The 22,341-nt window shown below is 42.1% G+C and overlaps 1 protein-coding gene across 5 annotated transcripts in view; it reads left to right on the plus strand.

Annotated features, from left to right (window-relative positions):
* Nucleotides 1–936: 936 nt before the first annotated feature.
* Nucleotides 937–22,341, plus strand: part of DNAJC6 (DnaJ heat shock protein family (Hsp40) member C6) — a 140,277-nt gene continuing 118,872 nt past the window's right edge. Inside the window, exon 1 of one of the 5 annotated variants that reach the window (XM_077892151.1) lies at nucleotides 937–1,128. In XM_077892151.1, the coding sequence (XP_077748277.1) occupies nucleotides 1,014–1,128 (115 nt within the window). In that variant the 5' untranslated portion in view covers nucleotides 937–1,013. Of the gene's footprint in view, nucleotides 1,129–10,224; nucleotides 10,434–10,482; nucleotides 10,500–22,341 lie in introns of those variants that run through there. The other 4 variants (XM_077892149.1, XM_077892150.1, XM_077892152.1 and 1 more) reach the window with 4 other exon arrangements.

Below are 22,341 nucleotides of genomic sequence, written 5' to 3' on the forward strand. Positions count from 1 at the left end.
ATAAAAAGCACCCCATAGGGGATCCCTGGGTGGCTCTGGTTGAGCGTCTGTCTGCCTTCGGCTCAGGGCGTGGTCCCGGGGTCCTGGGATCGAGTCCCACATCGGGCTCCCTGCATGGGGCCTGCTTCTTTCTCTGCTTATGTCTCTCTTTGTGTCTCTCATGAATAAATAAATAAAATCTTTTTTTTAAAGCACCCCATAAATATTAGCTACGCTTATTGCAGCCAGCAAGTGTTAAGGGATCTCGGTTTGGATCTTCCCTTCGGACACTCTAAATTACAAGCAAAATCGCGACAGAGACAAAGTGGTGGGGCAGCCTCAGCTCTGCCATTTTGGGTTCCTCAACTGGAAAATGGGAAAATGCTGTGAGGTTTAAGGACTTGTATGTAAAAGTGCCCCTCTAGACTTAGACTGGGTTCTCAAAAAAATCATTAGTGATCCATAAGCTGTTATAGGAGGAAGGAAGGACTATCTGTCAATAGTCAGTTCTTTTAAAAATTGAAAATTGAAATGTCAATTCAATTCTTTTAAAAAAAAAAAAGAATGTGAGATCATTCCTAGGCAGGAAAAAAATACGGTTAGAGCCCAGGACTTGGGAACTGTCCCCAGTCGGCTGCTCTGGGCAGAGAGCTAACCTCTCGGAGCTTGAGTTTCACCATCTGTGATTTGGGGATCAAATCCGCGCACTTCCCCGGGGCTCCCGGCGTCCCTTAACGACGCCTCGCAGGACCTGGCACTGGCTCCGTCGACGTCTCCTGGGCGCGGGACGCGGGCCTAGAGCGCGCACCTGCAAGGCCGCGGGCGCTGGGGGCCTCCCGGAGGGCGCCCGGCTGCAGCGCCCCCGCCCCGCCCCGCCCCGCCGCCGCCCCCCGCCCCGCCCCGCCCGGCCGCAAGCTCCTCCCCCCCGGCCGCGGCCGCCCGGCGACCGCCCGGCACCTGCAGACGCGCGGCGGCCGGGGAAGCGCGAGGCCACCCTCGGGCGGCGGCGGCGGGGGAGGGGCGCGGGCGCACAGATGGGAGCAACTGAGAAGGGCGGCAGGAAGAGCCGGAGGCTGTTTTCTTCTCTGCGGCCGTGGAAGGCGACCCGGCGGCTGTGGAGGACGCGCTCGGCTCCCAAGGCGGCGCAGGGTGAGTGCGGTCGCGGCCGGGGACCTGTTGGGGCGAGCCTCGGCGGCGTCTCGGGCCCACCTCCCGGGCCCTGGCACCTGGGGCTGCGGGCAGCGCGGCCTGGGCGTCGGCCGGGCCTGGCGACCCTCCCCCCGCCCCCGCCCCCGCCCCGGGACGAGACCAGCTCCGCGCGCTGCCTCCGGGGTGCGGGGGCCGGCGTCCGCGCTGTCCCCCGTTCTCCTTCCATCCCTTGGCCTCTTAAGCATCTCTCCGCGGGCCAGGTGGTTGGAGCTTGCTTGTTTCCTGCAAAAGCCCCTGTGTGCCCCTGTGTGCCCCTGTGTGCCCCTGTGTGCACGTTTGACTCTGGCCAGAGCGAATTCAGGGTGCCTCGGGGACACTGTTCAGGTTTGCGTCCCGCCCGACACCTGGCCGGTTGCCTGCAATGCAGTAGCCATTGGAGGAGTGAATCTGGACCCAAGGCTGCCTTCAAGGTCTCCCCCGTCTGCACCCATCCCCCGTTCTCACCTGTCTGCGGTGATCCCCAGTTCTCTCCTAAGCTCGAGCCACAATACGCTGCTTCCCAAACCCCATTACACACCCTGTCCCCACCATGGCCTTAACTCCCATTTATCCAATCACTGATTCACCCCATTCCTTCCTTCCAGAGTCTGGGTTGAGCTCTTCCAGCCTGCCACGGCCTGGAGTGAGCAAGATAGGCAAGGCCCAGCTCTAGGCACTACTTCTAGAGGGGGCAACACGTTGCACACACAAACTGGGTAAACCTCTCCATTACAAATTGCTGTGGGTGCTGGGAAGAAATCACATAGTGTGCTGAGAGAAAAAGAAGGCAGAGGCACCCTGGCTTATATGGCAGATGGACGGGGAAGACCTCTCGGAGGCAATGGGATTTCACCCGGGACCTGAAGACTGAGTAGGAGTTACTCCAGCATGGAGCCTGGGGAGAGCACGCCTGCCAGACAGTAACAAGTGGGAAAGGTTCCCGGAGTGCCTGAGCTTAGCAAAGGGACAGTGGGAGACGCGGGACCTGGATCGCGGTCTGGGTAGGACACGACGAGGAGTTTGGATTTTATTTCCTAAGTGAGCTGGGAAGCTACTGGTGTTCTAAGCAAGGACATGTCATGATCTGCTAGCTCACTGCCCTGTGTGTATTTGCAGTAGCCATGCCTTTGTCTCTCAGCCGACCCATCCATAAGGAAATGCCATTTCCTTTCTGAAGCCTTTCCTGGGGTTTCTGCCACCTGTAACCTCTTTTTTAGCGTTTTGTCACCCATAGGGCATCTGTCACCGTTCATCTGGTATAATAGATTCCACATGGGCAGGTTCTCATCTACTTGGCCTTTGCGTACCCTACCAGGCTAAGACCAGGCTTGGTACTTTCTTAGATAACCTGTTTGCTAGAGTGTGTGTGTGTGTGTGTGTCTCCTGTCTTGTCCTTTCCATCTGTTTCTATCATCTGAGGATTCTTTTTCTGAGAGGCTGACATGCCTTGATTCCTAAAATGGCCGACCCGATCCAAGGCAGAAGCTACACTGCACCAGGGCCCTGTCATTTATACGGTCCTCACCCCCCCACCTCCACCGCAGGATTGTCTTGAAGATTAAATGAATTGATGAGTTAAATGAGTTAATAATTGTGAAGTGCTGGCACAGTAAACATTCTAAAACTAAACTTGACCAAAAGCAAGAATTATTTCTTAATATTTATTTATTGCATTAGAAACAAGCTTTTCTATTGTTGGTGGTTAGACTAAGGCTTGGTATTGTCATCTTGCTGGCTTTCAAAGAATGTGTTATTACTTTTAGTCAATGCACAATTAAATTCCTTCCCCACTGCCATTCAACTGTTGCTGAAACTTCATAGGTCTGAAGGCTAAGCACCCTTTTACTTTAGTTTGGCTGAGGAGTTAAATAGAAGGGTCACTGCAACAAGTATTCCTTGAGTGATAATTACATGCAGTATGAAATTCCAGGTGTCTGCGAATGTTTGCAAAAGAGGACAAAACGGCTATTTCCACTGCAGTAAAATGGGTTATGATAAGTTTCCTAGTTTTATAGTTTTTATTTTTTAAAGATTTTAATTGTTTATTCACAAGAGACCCACAGAGAGAGAGGCAGAGACACAGGTGTAGGGAGAGGCAGGCTCCCCACGGAACTGATGGTAGGACTCAATCTCAGGACCCCAGGCCCAAAACCTGAGCCAAAGACAGACGCTCAACCACCCAGGCACCCCATTTTATAGTTTTTAAAGTCAGGTCTATACTGTGTATACAGTTGTCCTCTCCTCTCTTCTCTGTTTTTGTCCCGGAGGTCAATCATGGCTTCTTGGGACCTATTGCCACACTATCCCTCTTTTTTCTTAAGTAGGATCATGGCTGATCACTGTATTTCTCTACTTCTCCCATACAACCTGGGGATAAGGCCATTATAATATTTTATATGATACTTCACAGTTTATAGAACATGTCAACTACAAGATGTTATTTTAATCTTGATAGCACACTGGAAGGAGGGAGGGCAGATAGTGTTTATTTCCCCCATTTTATAGATGAGGAAGGTGAAGCAAGAGACAGAGTGACTTGCAGGAGGTCATATGACTAGTCAGTGGCAGACTCGGGCCTGATTGCCCATACAGCATTCTTTCTGCCATATCTCCCTGCACAAAATAAACATGCTTCAATATCTATACTCATGGAGAGAAGTAAAATTAATAAATATCATGCAATGCAAGAAATCCATATCCCGATTTTATTTGTGTTTCTTTTAAAGGTGCCCTGAATTTCTTATAATGATGGGACATCATCACATAATTGATAGACACCAATTTGGGCATCTAGAATCATGTGCTTTGGTGCCAGACTGTGATTTGAATCTCCCATTACTAAGTGGCACAGTAATAAGCTGTGTGATCTTGGGCAAGGTGCTAAATCATTTTAAAACTCAGTTATATATCATATATAAAATTGAGATGATAATTCCTATCATAATGTTCTGTGATGATTAAATGAATTAATGTATATAAAGTACCTAGTACACAGTAGCTTAGTTACTATTTTTATTGATATTAGTCCAGATAGTCTACCATATGATCACAACTCAACAATGGCTAGTCACAGAGCTGGAAAACTCAGTAAACTATGAGAATAAAAAATGACCGGGAAGCTCCTTAGGGGCAGCTGTTCCTTCTGTACTAACCAGAACATCTTTCACAGCATCTTTTTTGTTCCCACCTTTTTGTTTTTTTTCCCACCAGGAGGCTGCAGTGAGAAGTAGTTTAGCTTTTGGGGACTCTTGGCATCTTTTCAGCCTAACACTGTGTCCTGAATATAGCGACATTCAATAAATATGTTTGTAATGAAAAGATCCTTTAGGAGATTATCCTTTAGGAGATTTTATATATCTATATATCTATATATATATCTCCAAAGAGAATGCACCAGAAATTTACCTTATGATCATTTGTGACTTTAAGTAGAATACATACCTAGATAGACAATTACTGAGTTAAAAGGTATATGCTTTTTTGATTTTGGAAAAATAGCTAACCTCCATACATTTGTGATAATCTAGTTCCTACCAGAAGTGTGTGCGATTCATGATTCCTTACATCCTTGCCAATACTGAGTACTGTCAGACTTTTTAATGCTTGCCAGTTTCATGGGTGTGAAATGGTACTGCATGGTTGTTTTATATTGAGTTTCCTTAACGAATGATGAAATGAAGATCTTTTCATGTGAATATTGGCCATGTGTGAATAAGGCCTATTCATGTTATTTCCCATTTTTTGCTTTAACTTGATGGTTTGTCTTTTTCTTATCCACTTACAGTTGTTTAAATATTCTGGATAGTAATAATTTGTTGGCTTATATGTCCAAACAACTTTAAAAAAATATACCTAAGCATGCAAGCTGTTCCAAATGGGAATATGAACAAGCTGTGCCCAGTGGAAATTAACCTCCCAAATGCTTCCAAACTTTCTAAAGAACTACATTTTAGACAAATATCAAAGCTTTTAGGTTACAGAAAAGGGAGTGAACAGTTGGTGGAAGTATTTTGTAAGAAGTAGACCTTGAAACAATGCTAGAAAACTGGCCCTAGTTTCTCCCACCAGAAGTTACCTCCCTGAAATCCCAGCGGGTCAAAGAGCCCTTTCCTGAACTGTAGTATTCCCTGGAAAGACAGATTGGAACTTGAGCCAGTCTCCATCAGCAGATGGTGCTTTCTAGGACAAGTTACTTGGAGAGGAGGACAGGTGATCAGCGGTTTTAATCCTCCACTGCCAATTTCTAACCATATACCCCTAAAAACAAATCACGCTGAATGGAAATATTGATTACTACCTAGGGATATTGGAAAGATCAAATGAGATCATAAATATAAATATGAAAGACCTATGTAAATACAAGGATATTTGCTAGGCCCTGTGAAGTAACCAACACTGTGCCAGAGTGGAGAGAACTTGACCTACAACGATCTTTAGGCCCTGTTCCCTACCATTTGTTCTGCATACGAGTGCATGATTGTCGAACAGTAGTTCTCCAAGTGTGGTCTCCAGACTAGCAGCATCAACATCTCCTGGATCCTGTTAGAAATGCAGTGTTGGCCCTCACCTCAGAGCTACCAAACCAGAAACTCTGGAGGTAGGGTCCAGCAATCTGTTTTAACAAGCCTTGCAGTAATTCTGATGTATGCTAATGTTGGAGAACCACTGGCCTAGTGGGATGTGCAAAGACTTAAACGTTAGCAAATGTGGATTCTAAAGTGTTAACTCCATTTGCCAGCTTCTTGCATGAGCAAGTTCCTAGGCCCCTTATTGGGTTTACAAGCTCTCATCTATAAAAGGAAGATGGTATCACCTCCCTCACAATGTTGTCTTGAGAACAAAGTATCCTAGCTGTGCTACTTTTTAGCTCTGTATCCTTTGGCAAGTGGCTTCTCCTCATTTCTGCCTCATTTTTCTCATCTGAAAAAAGATGGAACAGCAAGAATTATCATATATGCACGGTTTACTGTGTGCTGGCCAGGGTCCGAAACAGGTGCATATTTTTGTTTTATTTAATTCTGACAATAACCTTTTCTTAACCATCTCTGTCTTACCAATGAGAAAACTGAAGCACAGAGAGGTTAAGTAACATTTCCAATGTTACACAACTGGGTAAGCTAGGATTCAAACCCAGGCAGGGTGCTGTGAAAGTCTTTCTTTCTTTCTTTTTTTTTTTTTTTTAAGATTTTTAAACAAATTTATTCATGAGAGACAGAGAGAGAGAGAGAGAAAATGAGAGAGAGAGAGAGGCAGAGACACAGGCAGAGGGAGAAGCAGGCCCCACGCAGGGAGCCTGACGTGGGACTTGATCCCGGGACTCCAGGATCATGCCCTGGGCCGAAGGCAGGCACCAAACTGCTCTTTAAACACAATGCTTGGCAAATAAGTTCTCAATAAATGTCTGAAAATGATGATAAGAAGAGTACCCAGCACAGACTAGGCACTCTATGTATTAATTGCCTTCCCTTTGCCTTGTAGCATGGCTTCATGGGAGCCCCTGCAGCTTTTCTTACAGTCATGCTGCCCTCCCGTGTGCTGGCACAAACCTTCCTCCACCCCCAATCAGCAGTTTTTCTCTATTTTACCTCCTTTATGGCCACTCCAGTGATCTGAGCAAACTATACAGAGGCTTGGCTGGATGGAGGAAGATGGAATGTGGTGATGCATGTGGAACCATCCTCCTGTCACCACGTGGTGACAGGAATGAATGACTAAAGCTACAAGAGGGTCAAGGCAAGTCAAAGAAAGGCCATTAGGTCTGCCTAATTTGGGACATAACCTCTAAGTCTCTTTTGCTCTCAGATTTCCAAGAGAATGTAAAAGCTCTTTTTTGCTCAGTTTTTCTTCAGAATAGAATTTACAGCTGGGAAGCTGAACCCACAATATTCACAACAGCATCTTTTCTTTCATTTTTGTTTTACAAGGACAATAAAAAGCCTATTCTTTTTCAATTCAGGGTTTCACTTATTGTTCTTGAAAATTCTGTTCGGTTTTGCTCTCAAGATGGCCTTCCTTACTGGGCATGACTCACTGGTCTAGTGACTCAGAAGTGGCATCAAACAAGACAAGGACTGTGCAGAGCTATGAAAGGACGTGGTAGCCAGTGGAGCCTGTTTGAGCTTTGCTAAACCCAGCTATTGACATAGGGCATCATTTCCCTTAATGGGTGTTTACAGAGGTCCTTGATACCAGTTTCTTTGAAGTGTGGGGTCTGTCAGAGACCCTACTTTATTTTGGAAAGCTCCAAGGCTTGAGCCCATTCCTGTCCCTCAATTGGGTGGGGCCTTGAGGTTTACTGTGGATCAAGACAAGGTTTCTGAGAATTCACCTGACCCTTCTTGGAATAGCTCTAGAAATAGAGGTGTAAGGCTTCTGTAAATATTGTAGCAGGAGGGAAATAAAAGCTCTTTTTATTTGAAGAGGACTTCAAACTTCTGTGCACTTAATTAAAAACAAAAACAACAACCAATCAATTAAGGATGCATAGAGATAACAGATATGCGATAAAGCAAATAGAGCAAAACCAAAACCGTTCATCATGCAAAATACTGTGTTGGGTAAAATGTAGGTACCCCTAGAAATGACCACACTCTTGAAAACAATTGGCTTTCTTTTAAATATAAATAGGAGCTCTTTTCTCACTTCTTCACTCCTCTCAGCCTTAGTCTTTTTTCCTGGGAAACCCACTTGATTAAAGCTCACCTCCTGGAGCGAAGCTGGCAGCTGAGGGGGAGCTACTCCTTTCTGCTGAGGCTTGTATATTCTTTCTGATGTGTAAGTCTCACAGCAGCCCTACAAGCTAGTTATTATTTCCTGTAGAAGGAGCAGAGGGGTAAACTTGACCCAGGTCACAAGGTAGTAATATTAGTCTTAAAGCATTTATGAAGCCCTCACTTTATGTGTCAGGCTTTGTGCTATGTACTTTACATGTATTAACTCATTTGAGCCTCACCCAACCCCAGGAGGTAGTTCCATTATTGTCTTTATCTTACAGATCAGGAAATATAGACAGAGGTGTAGGAGAGTGTCCCAGGTTACTTTAGGGCCCAGAATGTAGTAGAGCCCATGTTTGAACCATCTCTCCTGCTTTATGGCCCCTGCCCTACTATTCAAACCCAGGTCTTGGCATTCCTTTTCATTAATGAGTAAATCAGCATACCTTGTAGAGACCTCTTGCCCTGAAGCCACAGGCTTCTTCAGGACACAGTGCTTTTTTCAGCGCTATGTCATTCCCAGTGTTCGAAGCAGTACCGGGCACAATGTATATTTATTGAATGAAAGAGTGCATGAATGGTGGCTGCATATCACCTCCTTCTCTCTCCACTCTGCCCCTAAAGGTGCTCCTAACTGGGCACAATTTGGCTGTTCTGAACTTGGACCTTCAAGATGGAGATGTCTCTAGCTTTGATGTGGTCTATGCACCAACATGGCTCATTTGGTGGCCAGCAACGAGTTCCAATGAAGGCAGATTTTCCACACTGGTCTTAAGTTGTCGAAGAGAAGCATAAAGGTATTATTTACTGCCAAGGAAAGATGGGAACAAAAACTGAATACTTAAAATTTCCTAAAACTTTCAGGGAGTCTTTAAATTGTGGCAGCTAGAAATCAACTCCAGGACCCTTAGTGGCCATGGCAAGCTTTCAGTCTACAGCTCTATCTGACTGGCTACAGTAATGATCAGGTGAACACTAGCAATTAGTTCTCCTTAATGTGTCCAAGTATGTTGATAATTATACCTTACATTTATATAGGACTTAGTTTACTAAGTACCACATCTATTCTCCCTTTTGATCTTCTGAAAAGCCTGGCACATACAAAGGGTAGATATGATTAGTCCCACTTTACAGATGAGGAAACTGGTGCCAGAGAGGTTGTCACCTACCCCACACTACTCAGTTAATAGTGGTAGAAACAGGTTTTTGACCTTATCTCAACTACTCCAGCAAATTTTCCATGTCAATATTGCATTGTAACCCAGCAATTTCTGGGGTTGAAAGCAACAGGTAGGTGTATTTCTTGGTGTTGCTCTTCTTACAACTTAGTGAGGTCCTGGATTGGGTCACTTAATCTTTTTGGATATCAGTTTACCAATTTATAATGCGGGAATAAACACCACCCATCACCTAGAGTGTACCCAGAGCAGAGGAGGTTGTGAGGAGTCAGAACTTAAAATAATGTCTAAGTGAAGATGTTTGGAAGGGACTATGATGACCTTGACCCATTTTTCATAAAATAAATTGTCACCTCCTCTGACCACCCTGTCTAAAATGGCATGTCTCTTTTTCATTACCATGCTTCATTTTTCCTCATGACATTTATTACCATTTACTACATGTTCACGTTTTTGTATTGTCTGTCTTCATACTCTCACCAAAATGTAATAGCCACAAGAGCAGGATTTGGTCTGTTTTCCCTAACAGATGGACTTCTACCTGGTACAAATAAACATTTGTTCAGTGAAGGAATGAAGGAATGAATCTGAGCTATGCAATGATTGAAAGTAAGTTGGAATTGGATGACTGAAAGATTTGTTTGAATTTTCCTTGCCCTCTAAGAGAGAGCTCTCATGGTCTGGCTTCCTCATGCCCATTTCTTGCTCAGCCCTGAGAATCAACTTACGCCTGAGTGAAATGGATTCAATGATCTGTGTCCACGCAGCAGACACAGGTCACTCTATGCCTCTGTATTGTAACAGCCTGTGAGCCCCTTGAGGAGTGGGACTGGTCCCCTTCACTGTTGTATCCCCACTACTTAGCATGGATCCTGGGTCACAGAGAGGTAAAAGAAATATGTGTTGAATGAATGAATATGAAAGAGAAAATAAAGCACAGGTCTCTTAATTCCCTCCAAAATTAAGGTCTCCATTTGAGAATAAGCTTGGCACATGGCACAAACATTCCTCTTTCAACCTGAACTAAATCTCTACAGAGATGAGGAGGCACTAAACAGTTGGTTCCCTAATCAAAGAGAAGGAAAGGCAAGCCTAGACTCCAGATCCAGTTCCATGCCATGTTTTGGAATTTGTGTTTACGTCGGCCTTCATCCCCATCCTTTCTGCTCCAGCATAAGCAAAATTATCACCCCGCACACTGACTTGCATGCAATTATCAGAGCTCGGGTGCTCCTCCGTTGAGGGACTTCGCCCCTAAGACTCCTGACTTTCTGTGAATGACAAATCAAAAGTCAGGTTTGCAGAATCAGCCGGACTTTCCTGCTCATTTGCAGCAGAGGGAGGAAAGAGAGAATGAAAGATTCTGAAAATAAAGGTAAGGGGCCAACTGCAGAGGGGCGACTAAAAGATGCCAGGGATGAAATGTCACTCCACAGATAAGGTTAGTTTGTATTAATGGATGACTTTAAATTACTGTGTATATATTATTTTAAAATTCTAGTTATGTAATAAACGTGACTTTTTTTTTTTTAATGACTGGCTTCTGGTTTCCAAATATTGTGTCATTCAATTTTCCATATCTGTACTACCAAATAGAACAATATTTTTGCATTCTTCATGTAATCTTGGCTGCCTAACACATATTTCCATTTCACAGATTTTCTTATAATAGCTCCCAGGATTCTGATAATTTTATTTTGGGAGAGTTCACAATAGTTATTGATGGGTAGGTTTTCAATGCATTTATTGCAATTGGAATATCTGAAATACTTCAGACTTTTACAGTTTGGGTTCACAAGAAAATGTTGACGGGAGACTTGTCTGATGAACGTTAATCCTTTCAGGAGGACCCAATGGCGAAGCATCCCTGACCTTCAGAACTGTTTATCTTGCAGAGATGTTCCCATGCAAACTACCCCCACCCCTCCAGCCTCCAGCCCCTAATTCTCCCCGCCCCCCCCCCATTACTCGAATTCTATTTTAAGCATGGGGGCAGAGAGAAATGGATTTAAATGAAAACCCTGGAAAGGATGGGGCTCACTAAAATGAGCCAGCCAAATTTTAATTCACCAACAGGGATTCTGGAGGATTCTGGTGTTTTAAATTCCCAGGCTCCTTAAATTTTCTGCCGCAGTTGGGGGAGGAGCGATAGACCCCAAGGTCTCCGGAGGCTACACGTGTTCCCCGACCCCGTTACCGGAGGGAGCCCTTCCTGCAGCGTTGCTCCTGCTCGAGGTCCGAGTGGCCGAGGAGGGCGCCGAGGGGCCAGGCTCCCGGGGAGGGAAGGCTCCAGGGCGGACGCCGCAGCGGAGGACGCCATCGCCGCGCCACGGTGCCCAGCCCCTGCTTCCCGAGCGCTAATTTTAGGGTTCGCCCGCCCCACTTTCCCCCGCGGGCTTTCGCAGCTCTCGCCCCGGAGAGGCTGCGCCGCAGTTTGCACCCCACCCTCTTCCGGCTGCGAGCTGTGCGTTAAGGAGGCCTCAGCACTTTGCCCTTGGACAGCGGGGCTGCGAGCCCCAGGGGGCGGCTGGCGCCCACCGCGCCCCTTCTGCGCCCAGTTATGTGGGTGACCTAGGGGACGACACAAGCCCCCAGGCTTGGCCTTCCCCAGACGAGTTCCCAGTCACTCTGGCTTGTTATAAGATTCTCACCTTTTTTGATCAGGGATGTTTATTCCACATTAAAAAAAGGACCCCCCCCCCCCAAAAAAAACCAAAAAAACCCAAACCATCCAACCAACCAACCAACCAACCAACCAAACAAAACCCAAACCACCCAAAACACCAAAACCAAAATACAAAACCCCAAAGCCACAAACAGCTTGATGCCAGCGAGGAGACTAGTATTTTAATCTACTGAACTGTTTGTAATGAAGGCTCCCAAGCAATGGGCACTTTCTGTAAGAGAGGCTATAAAAGCGGCAGAGGTAGTTGGTGTTGGTAGTATTAACATCTAATAAGCTCTGGATCATTCACATCCACGTATTGATCTGTGTGGTTTCCATGTTTAAAATTTAATTAAGCAGCCCAGAGGTGGAGGTGGGGGAGGGGGGGAAGAAGAGCTATGTATGCCTGGGTCTGGCAAAGTGGAAAGAGGGCCTCTCTGCACTGCTAAGCCAGCCTCTCTGGTGAACAAATAAAACCTGTACTCCTGTAATCCAAAGTATTTAAAGTGAACTCAGAGGGTTGGCTTTCCCTGTGTTGTTTTCAGGGGCCAGATAAAGGGTTTTTGGAAAGAAAAAAAATTGCTTATATGCCTTGTCATGCTAGGCCATACTCATGTTTTAGAAATAGTGAAGACTAGCTCAATTGGAGGCTCAGGATAAGGCTAATTACTCACTGCTGTTTGGAATTTTAACACTCGGTTTCTCAGTGTGTCAGAATGTTTTAAGCTTCAAATCCCTAGCTGCTTTTTGAGGGGAGTTGGTATTTAGAATTTTTGTTTCACTTTGTTTGGGAAAGAGCCTTTGTTTGGGAGTCAGGATAGTTAGGTTCTGGCTTGTTTCACCTAATTTATTAGCAACTAAGGACAAAACCCTTTATTCCTTTCGATTTTAGTTTACATATTTATGAAATAGAGAAATGTTAAACTAGATCAGTACTCTTCAGATTGTGGGTGGTAAATAAGTAGTATGGTGAGTTTTGAGCAACATTTTAGAAAGATGACATAGAATAGAAAATGTTGGTCACCATTGCACCTGGTAAGGATAAATATTCTTTACTGAAACTTACCAAACTACTGAAATTTTGGATATTTATGCTTGTTTCTGCATGTAGGTATGGGCTGTCTTGGCGTTAGGTCTGTTTCTTACTATGAATCCCAGTCAGGAGTTTGAGAAACATTGAAACACAGCACAGTTTATTAATTTGGTTTTCAAGGGGTCTGTGAAGTACAGTTTTATATGCATGCCCATTTGGTTTATGGATGAGGAGAACATTAATAGTTCTCAGATTTTCAAGATCTAAGATCCCCAATAGGTTCTGAAAGATTGTTTATCTAAGGTCTCCCAAGACTCTTCCAAGCTAATTTATTAGTGATCAAAGAATCTTTTCAGGGCCAGGAGATGGGTATGTGTTGACAGAGAGCAGCTGAGTATACAGTGTGAGGTGGTGTGTGTGTGTGTGTGTGTGTGCACGTGCCCAATGGTAAGGAGAAGGAGTGACCGTGGTAACCAAACCATGAGAGCTATTTGTAGGTTCCAAAGTACCAGTCAGTGACCTGAATATGAAACATAATATCTAAAAATTTGAGGCTTTATGCTGAAAAGTACCACAGAAAAACTGTTAAAATGTTGTGAATTGTTCAGAAGTCTACTCTTCTTGCAAAGACTGAAAATGAGAATTAGATGAAATCTGAGGAGGTTGTCAGGGGCAAATAAATCATCAGGATATTGGTAGGCACAAACTGAATTTTTATAAGCTACCATCACATGACTAATGTTCAGGAAATGTTGATTTGTGGTTTAACAAATGCCTTTCTTTTTCCTCCTTTTGTTACCTCTTAAGACAGTTCAGTGAAACTTTTATTTACTTTTGAATTTTAAAGATTTTATTTATTTTTAGAAATTCATTTTTTTAAAGACTTTATTCATTAATGAGAGAGAGAGAGAGATTGAGAGAGAGAGGCAGAGACACAGGCAGAGGGAGAAGCAGGCTCTATGCAGGGAGCCCTACGTGGGTCTCCAGGATCAGGACGCCCTGGGCTGAAGGCGGCGCTAAACCGCTGAGCCACCCGGGCTGCCCAAGATTTTATTTATTTGAGAGAGAGACAGTGAGGGCTCGTAATAGCCAGGGGAAGGATAGAGGGAGAGGAAGAAGCAGACTACCCGTGGAGCAGGGAGCCAGGAGGAAGGACTTGATCCCAGGACCTTGACGTCGTGACCTGAGCCTACTGACCGAGCCACCCAGATGCCCCTCAGTGAAGCTTTTAAGTACAAAAACTATCATATGACATTTACCGTGCATATCTCAAAATGCTTTGCAAGCCAGAAAAAAAAAATTATGTATGAGGCAACTAAGAAGAAAATAGTTGAATGAGTTAAACAGATATTGGCAAACATGACAGCTAATTATAATAATAACAACCATAATTCCTATTTAATGAACACTTAGTATGTGTAAAGCTCTCCGTGAGGTGCTTTACATATGGTCTTGTCATAACACTGTAAGGTAGGGGTATTGTGCATGTAAAGAAATGGATTAAGAATTTTGTATAGATACACATAGCTAGATACACGTAGCTAGTAAGTAGCAGAGTTGGGATTCAAACCCAGATCATTATACCTCCCAAACCAGTCACATGGTAGGCAAGGGCTTGAGAATAAGCAGCATGATGAAATTGCATAGTTATTAATAAAATTTCCAACATCATCTATTATTAGAAATGATTTACTTATTATTCAAAGGGAAATGAGAACTATAGAAAGTGATGGCTTTTGACTAATTTTCTGGATTGTGTTTATTTGGAAAATAAGTGTTTCAACTCAGCTGGAAATTTTCCTTTTATTTAGAAAGTTCTCTGAGTATTTTGTGCAATGAGGTTTTTAAAAGCAGTGATAGGAAAGAAGTGGAGAATTTGAAAATTTGGTTGGAAAATATTTTTCCTACAAGAATGTAGGGCAAAAAAGTTCTCTTTTAAACTTTGTTATTTTTCTGTATTTTGTTTCAGAATAACAAGCATGGCATTTTTTGAACAAATGAAGTTATGTATAACATTTTAATGTGGTTAAAGTAGGTGTAGAGTTCTTGAAAGAATTTGATTTGTTGCTGAAAGTTATTACAAAATCTGATTGAGAGTTTGAATAGGTCAGATTCAGCCTTTTAGGTGCTAAGTATTAAAAAGGCTATGGTATATGTACGTCTCCCAATCTATAATCAAAATACAATAAGTGAAAGGAAATAAAAAAATGTTGTGATTTTTCTTAACCACTATGACTATGTTGATACTTTTAGAGAAAACCCAAATTCTTTCAAGGATTTTTGTCATTTGTTGCTTGTGACTGGGTAGGTTGGAGAAATGATATGTTGGTTGGGATGATCTATAAATGGCTGCCTGATTTCTTAGTTTTCAGGGCTAGCATGTGATAAAACTGGATTTTGAGCCTGGTCTATTCCACTGGTTCTCAAATGGGCAAAGTACTGCTTTCAAGGGGACACACTGGAAATATGTAACGGGATCTAGAAGCATTCACTGGGCAGAAACCAGAAATGCTGTAAATGTCCTGCAGTATTCCAGAGTGTTCCATTCAGTGACAAATTATCTCATGTCCTGTGCAGCTTTCAAATGTTTTGCTGAAGAGGTAAGTGAAAACCCTCTATACTTTTCTGAGCCTAGAACATGCATTGGTTTTACACTGAAATATACGTGCACTGAAATTTCCAGGATTAAAAATACTGTATAAATTGGGTAGAGATCATACTTAATTTTGTTCAGAAAAACTACTTAGCCAAAGCAACGCTGCTTGTATCTGAGACATCAATATAACACGCCTGTGACATTCAGTCTACATAGAGGTACATGTACCTGATGACTTTATTATGTTCTCTAATACAGTACTGCTTGAATATTTGCATATTGAAATCTATATTATTTTATTATAAATAACTTTTACTTCTCTTACATTATAGTTGGTATATTGTATATATTTTCGTTTAGTTTTGTGTGAGATAGGGTTTTTTTACCTTTCAGTTTCATTTTGAGATACTAAAAAAGGAAATACAAAATATTTTTATATTTATATATATTTGTGTTACTCAGTGTGTCAAAATGATTTTATTTTGATCCCCTCAATGATTTTAGAGAATCTGAGCCAACATAACAAGTTTTGGAGATTATATATTCAATTCTATGATCCAGGTGTATTTAAAAAATTAGAATAATCTATAACAATGAGATTGAGCTAATCATAAACTGCCCTCTTTAAGGCAGAAATACTGAGATATAGATGTTACAAATCTAAAAAATGATGTCACTGATAATTGATATTTAGTTATGCTACTGTAACTGGCATTTTAAAATTTCACTCTCAAATTACTTGTTGTTAGGATATAGAAATATAGTTGATTTTTATTTCTTGTCCTTATTTTAGGACAAGAATTTGTCCTAAAATTTTAATTTTAATAGTTTTATATTTTTCTATTTATATATAATTTATATATTTCTGTGAATAATAGCAGTTTTATTTCTTTCTTTCCAATCCTTGGATTTTCATTTTAAAAAATATTTTATTTATATATTCATGAGAGATACAGAGACAAGGGTAGAGACACAGGCAGAGGGAGAAGCAAGCTCCCTTCAGGGAGCCCAATGTGGGACTTGATCCCAGGACTCTGGGATCACGACCTGAGCCAAAGGCAGACGCACAGCCACTGAGCCACCCAGGCACTCCTTACAAGAGAGATTAACCTGCAATTTTCTATTGTTGTGGTCCCTTTGCCAGGTTTGGACATCAAGTTTTGATGCCCTTATAAAACCAGGTAGGAGATATTTCCTCTGTATTCTGTTCTCTGGAATGGCTTGTTAGATTGGAATTATTCTTTAAGTGTCTGGAGGAATTTACTGGCGAAACCATTTGGGCCTGGAAATTTTGTTATAGGAAGACTTTAAAATATGGATTCATTTATTTCAATAGGTATAGATTTATTTAGATTTTCTGTTTCTTCTTGTGTTAATAAGGTGTGTTTTTCTAGGAATTTATCCATTTTATCTGAATTTTCAAACTTATTAGTAAAAGGTTTTCTTTACATTCTTTTAAGATCTTAATATTTATAGATTGTTTGGTCTTTTTTTTTTTTTAAGATTTTATTTATTTATTCATGAGAGACACAGGGAGAGAGGCAGAGACACAGGCAGAGGGAGGAGAAGCAGGCTCCGTGCAGGGAGTCTAATGCGGGACTCGATCCCAGGAATCCGAGATCATGCCCTGAGCCAGAGACAGATGTTCAACCACTGAGCCACCCAGGCATCCCAGATTGTATGGTCTTATCCCTATATTTTTGTTGTTCTTGATACTGATATTGCTCTTTGTTTTTTTATACTGGTAAATCTTATTTTTTTGATGCATATTACCAAAGTTTTATGAATTTTATTAATTTTTGCAAAGAGTATTTTTGATTTGTTTTTTATATTATAAATATGTTTTCTATCTCATGAGTTTTTTTTTAAGATTTTATTTATTTATTCATGAGAGAGAGAGAGGCAGAGACACAGGGAGAGGGAGAAGCAGGCTCCCTACAGGGAGCCCAATGTGGGACCCCATCCTGGGTCTCCAGGATCACGCCCTGGGCTGAAGGCGGCGCTAACCCGTGAGCCCTCCGCCCCCGCAGCCCCCCCCCCGTCCCCCGCCCCCGCAGCCCCCCCCACCCCGACCGCCCTCGCATGAGTTTTTTTTATCATTATTATTTACTTTTACACTCTTTTTTTTTTTTTTTAATTTTTATTTATTTATGATAGTCAGAGAGAGAGAGAGAGAGAGGCAGAGACACAGGCAGGCTCCATGCACCGGGAGCCCGATGTGGGATTCGATCCCGGGTCTCCAGGATTGCGCCCTGGGCCAAAGGCAGGCGCCAAACAGCTGCGCCACCCAGGGATCCCACTTTTACACTCTTTGATTCCAATTTTCTGCAGCTTTTTTTTCTAGTTTCTTAAAATAGAAGCTTTTATCTCTGTTTTCTTTAAAAAAATATTTTCATTTAAGGGTATTAGTTTTCCTCTAAGCATAGCTTTAGCTGAATCCTGTTTTGTTATATTTTTATTGTCATTTAGTTGAAAATATTTTATAATTTCCATTGTGTGGTTTTTTTTTTTTTTTTGGACACACAGGGTCATGTAGAAATGTACTTCTTTTTTAAAAATGTATTTATTTACATTCCAGTTAGTTAACATAAGGTGTTATATTAGTTTCAGGTGTACAATATAGTGATTCAGCAATTCCACACATCACCTGGTACTCATCACAAGTGTACTCCTTAATTCCCATCACCTATTTCATACATCCTCCCACCCACCTAGAAATGTACTTCTTCATTACTAAGCAGTTAAGGAGTTTCTAGTTGTTCCCCCTCCCCCCCTTGCTGTTTGTTTCTAGCTTACTTTTCCTGTGGTCAGAGAACATACTTTGGATGATTTTAGTTCTTTGAAATTTCTTAGAACTTGCTTTGAGGCCCTGCATTTGTCAATTTTTGTATCTGTATGTTACATGCCTACTTTTTTTTTTTTGAGGCTGATTTGGCCTTTATTTTTATTTATTATTTTTTAAAGTAGGCTCCATGCCCAGCATGGGGCTTGAATGTACAACCCTGAGATCAAGAGTTGCATGCTCTACCAACTGAGCCAGCCGGGTGCCTGCCTGTTACATGTCTACTTCAAAAGAATGTGCATACTGAGGTTATTTGGTTCCATGTTTTTTTTTTTTTTTTTAAAGATTTTATTTAATTTATTTATTCATGTGAAACACATGCAGAGAGGCAGAGTCACAGGCAGAGGGAGAAGCAGGCTCCTCACAGGGAGCGCGGTGTGGGACTCAATCCCAGGACTGGGATCATGCCCTGAGCCAAGGGCAGACACTCAACCGCTGAGCCACCCAGGCATCCCAGTTCCATGTTCTATATATGTCAATTATATCAATTTTTAAAATCCTGTAGCACAGATCTTGTATATCCTTACTCTCCCATTTTGACTTTGTATTCCCATGTTGCTTTTCATAGTTGCTAACTTTTGCTTTATTTAACTTTGAGGGTATGATATTAGGTGTATTCTCTCTCTCTCTCTCTAGAATTCTCTCTCTCTATATATAGAATTGTTATATCTTTATTGTGAAATATCTCTCATATCTAGTAATGCTTCCTATCTTAAACTGTACCTTTCTGATATTAATTGAGCCCTATCAGCTTTCTTTGGGCTAATAGATACATAGTACAGTTTGTTTTTTTTTTTCCATCTTTATACTTCAGTTTAATTTTGCCTTTATTTTAAATCTGTATCTTTTGTAAGTAGCATATAAATGAGTTTTTAAAAATCCAGCCTGACAGTTTGGTCTTTAAATATTTAAAGCATTTAATATAATGATTGATATATTAAGGTCTACAGCTACCATGTTACTATTTGTTTCCTATTTGTGTCTCACCTGTTTTATGTACCATTTTTTTCATCTTTGCTTTTTTTGGTGGGATTCATCAAGCATTACTTTTAACTTTCCCTTTTTCCCCTCAACTAGCATGTTACACATTTGTTTCCATTTTACTTTCTTTCTTTTTTTTTTTCTTTTAAAGATTTTATTTATTTATTTTTGAGAGACAGAGAGAGAGCGAGGCAGAAACACAGGCAGAGTTAGGAGCAGACTCCATGCAGGGAGCCCGATGTGGGACTCCATCCCGGGACTCCAGGATCACGCCCTGGGCCTAAGGCAGGCTGAGCCACCCAGGCGTCCCTCATTTTACTTTTTGTGTGTATGTGATTAATCCAGTGTTGCTTTCACTTGATCACAAGTTAGGCTCTAAGAATATTTTGATTCCATTACCCTATCTTCCCTTCACAATTCCGCCTTCCCTTCTGCCTCTTGTGTCATTATTATAATTTATTTTAATTATATATTTAATTCTCCATGAGGCACTGATGTTGTTTTTACAATCAATCTCTGCTTAGGTTTACCCTAGCCATTGCTTAGATTTACTCACATATTTACCCTAGCCATTGCGTTTCATTACTTCCATGTGTTCCCTCTGAGATCTTTTCCTTCTGCATAGAAACCAAAACAACAACAACAACAACAACAAAATAACTTCTTTTAGTATTTCTTGTAATGCATATCTGGTATAAAAGAATATTCTTAGTTTTTTTGGCCTGGAAATAATTAGTTTTGCCTTTGTTTTTGAAGATAATTTCACTGGATGTATAGAATTCTGGGGAGAGGGGACACCTGAGTGGCTCAGTGGTTGAGCGCCTGCCTTTGTCTCAGGGCGTGATCCTGGAGTCTTGGGATCGAGTCCCACATCTGGCTCCCTGCATGGAGCCTGCTTCTCCCTCTGCCTGTGTCTCTGCCTCTCTCTGTGTGTCTCTCATGAATAAATAAATAAAATCTTAAAAAAGAAAAAGAATTCTGGGGAGGAAGATCCCCCCCTAACCTCACCCCGAGGCACTTTAAGAATGTCATTTTATTGTCTCTGGCTTTCTTCCTTTCTTGAAAAGTTGGCTGTTCGTTTTATTGTTGCTGTTTGATGTTACATATTTTTCCTTTGGCAATTTTTAAAGACTTTTCTTGTGGCACTTGGGTGGCTCAGTCGGTTAAGTGTCTGCTTTCTGCTCAGGTCATGATCCCAGGGTCCTGGGATTGAGAGCCCCTCATCAGGTTTCCTGCTCAGTCTGCTTCTCCCTCTGTCTGTGCTCCCCCTGCTTCTTCTCTCTCTCTCAAAAAATAAGTAGTCTTAAAAAAAAAAAAAGACTTTTCTTTATATATTCGGTTTTCGGCAGGTTTTCTACATGTGATTTTCCTTGTGTTTGTCCTGCTTGTGGCTTTCAGAATTCTTGAATCTGCGTGGCTTGATGTTTTTTGTAATTCCCATAATTCTTTGCCATTATTTTTTCAAATATTGTTTTTGCTTTGTTCTCTCTCTTTTTGGGACTCTAGTTACTTTTATGTTAGAACTTTTTACTCTGTTATGTACATGTCCAGTTTTATTATTTGTATTTTTAGTTTTCATTTCTCTTTTCCATTTTGATTATATTTTGCTATTTTAGGGCTCACTAGTTCTTTGCTGTGTCTAATTTATTATTACACAATCTGTTAATATTATTTTGTATTTTTCAGCTTTCAAATTTTTATTAGATTATTAGATTATTTTAAAAAATAATTCTCCAGAAAAAAAAAAAAAACCCAGGGGTGCCTGGGTGGCTCAGTTGGTTGACTCTTGGTTTTGGCTCAGGTTCTGATTTTAGGGTCATGGAATCGAGTCCCACGTCAGGCTCTGTGCTTAACATGGATTCTGCTTGGGGCTCTCTCTTCCTCTCCCTTTGTCCCTCCCTCCGGTTCCCTCTCTCTCAAATAAATAAATAAATAAATCTCTTTATTATTTTTTTTTATTTTTTATTTTTTTTAAATTTTTATTTATTTATGATAGTCACAGAGAGAGAGAGAGAGGCAGAGACACAGGCAGAGGGAGAAGCAGGCTCCATGCAGGGAGCCCGATGTGGGACTCGATCCCTGGTCTCCAGGATCACACCCCGGGCTGCAGGTGGCGCTAAACCTCTGCGCCGCCCGGGGACTGCCCTGCCTGCATCTACCACCAGGGATGCCCTGCCTGACTTTTTTTTTTTTTTTTTAATTTATGATAGTCACACAGAGAGAGAGAGAGAGAGAGAGAGGCAGAGAGGCAAAGACACAGGCAGAGGGAGAAGCAGGCTCCATGCACCGGGAGCCCAACGTGGGATTCGATCCCGGGTCTCCAGGATCGCGCCCTGGGCCAAAGGCAGGCGCCAAACCGCTGCGCCACCCAGGGATCCCCTGCCTGACATTTTTATATTAAATGTCTAATATTGTGTAGGAAGATGCTCTGGATGATGTCATCAACTTTATGAGAGTATTTACCCTATTCTTTGCTCACAGAAGGCAGATCACCTCAGTCTAATTAGGCACTCAGTCTAACTAAATGTGTTTTGCAGACTTTTAAGATTTGGTCTATTTCTGGGTTTCCCCAATCCTAGGCGCCCAGGAGCACTGATAGAGAGCCTGAGATGTTTCAGCAGGTCCCAAACTCCAAGTTTTGTCTTTCTAATACTGCGAGTCCACTGAATACTCTAAAAAAAAAAAAAAAAAAAAAAAAAAAAATGCTCATTCTGCCTTTCATCTCTTTGGCTTCTGAGTCTCTTACCCTGTGCACTCAGTTAGCAATACTTCAAGGAGAAAGCTCATGTTAGGTTCACTTCTTTGAGCCTCTCGAGGATATGACTTTTTAGTTCTAAACTCCATTTTTGTCACTGCAGCCCCAGAAGAATGTCTAAAGTTCTGCACGCTTCGCTGCCTCTTAGCAGCTGCCCTCTGCCTGGCTTCTCAACTTCTTGCCCCATGCCAAGAACTGGCAAAAACCCTACTGAGAAAAATGGGCTTTCAGAAAGCTGGGCTTGCCTCAGGAAGCCTCACATCTCCCCAGGATCTGGATCCTCAAAGCTGGACTGATCGGTTGCTTTCCTGTTGCTTCTTTCAAACAGATGTTTTTGGACTTTACCTGGCTTTCTGATTGCTCTCAGCAGAACTGTTGGTCTGCTACAGGGGAAGTTATATTAATACTAAT

The sequence above is a fragment of the Canis aureus genome, chromosome 3, assembly GCF_053574225.1.
Source record: "Canis aureus isolate CA01 chromosome 3, VMU_Caureus_v.1.0, whole genome shotgun sequence".
Lineage (NCBI taxonomy): Eukaryota > Metazoa > Chordata > Mammalia > Carnivora > Canidae > Canis > Canis aureus.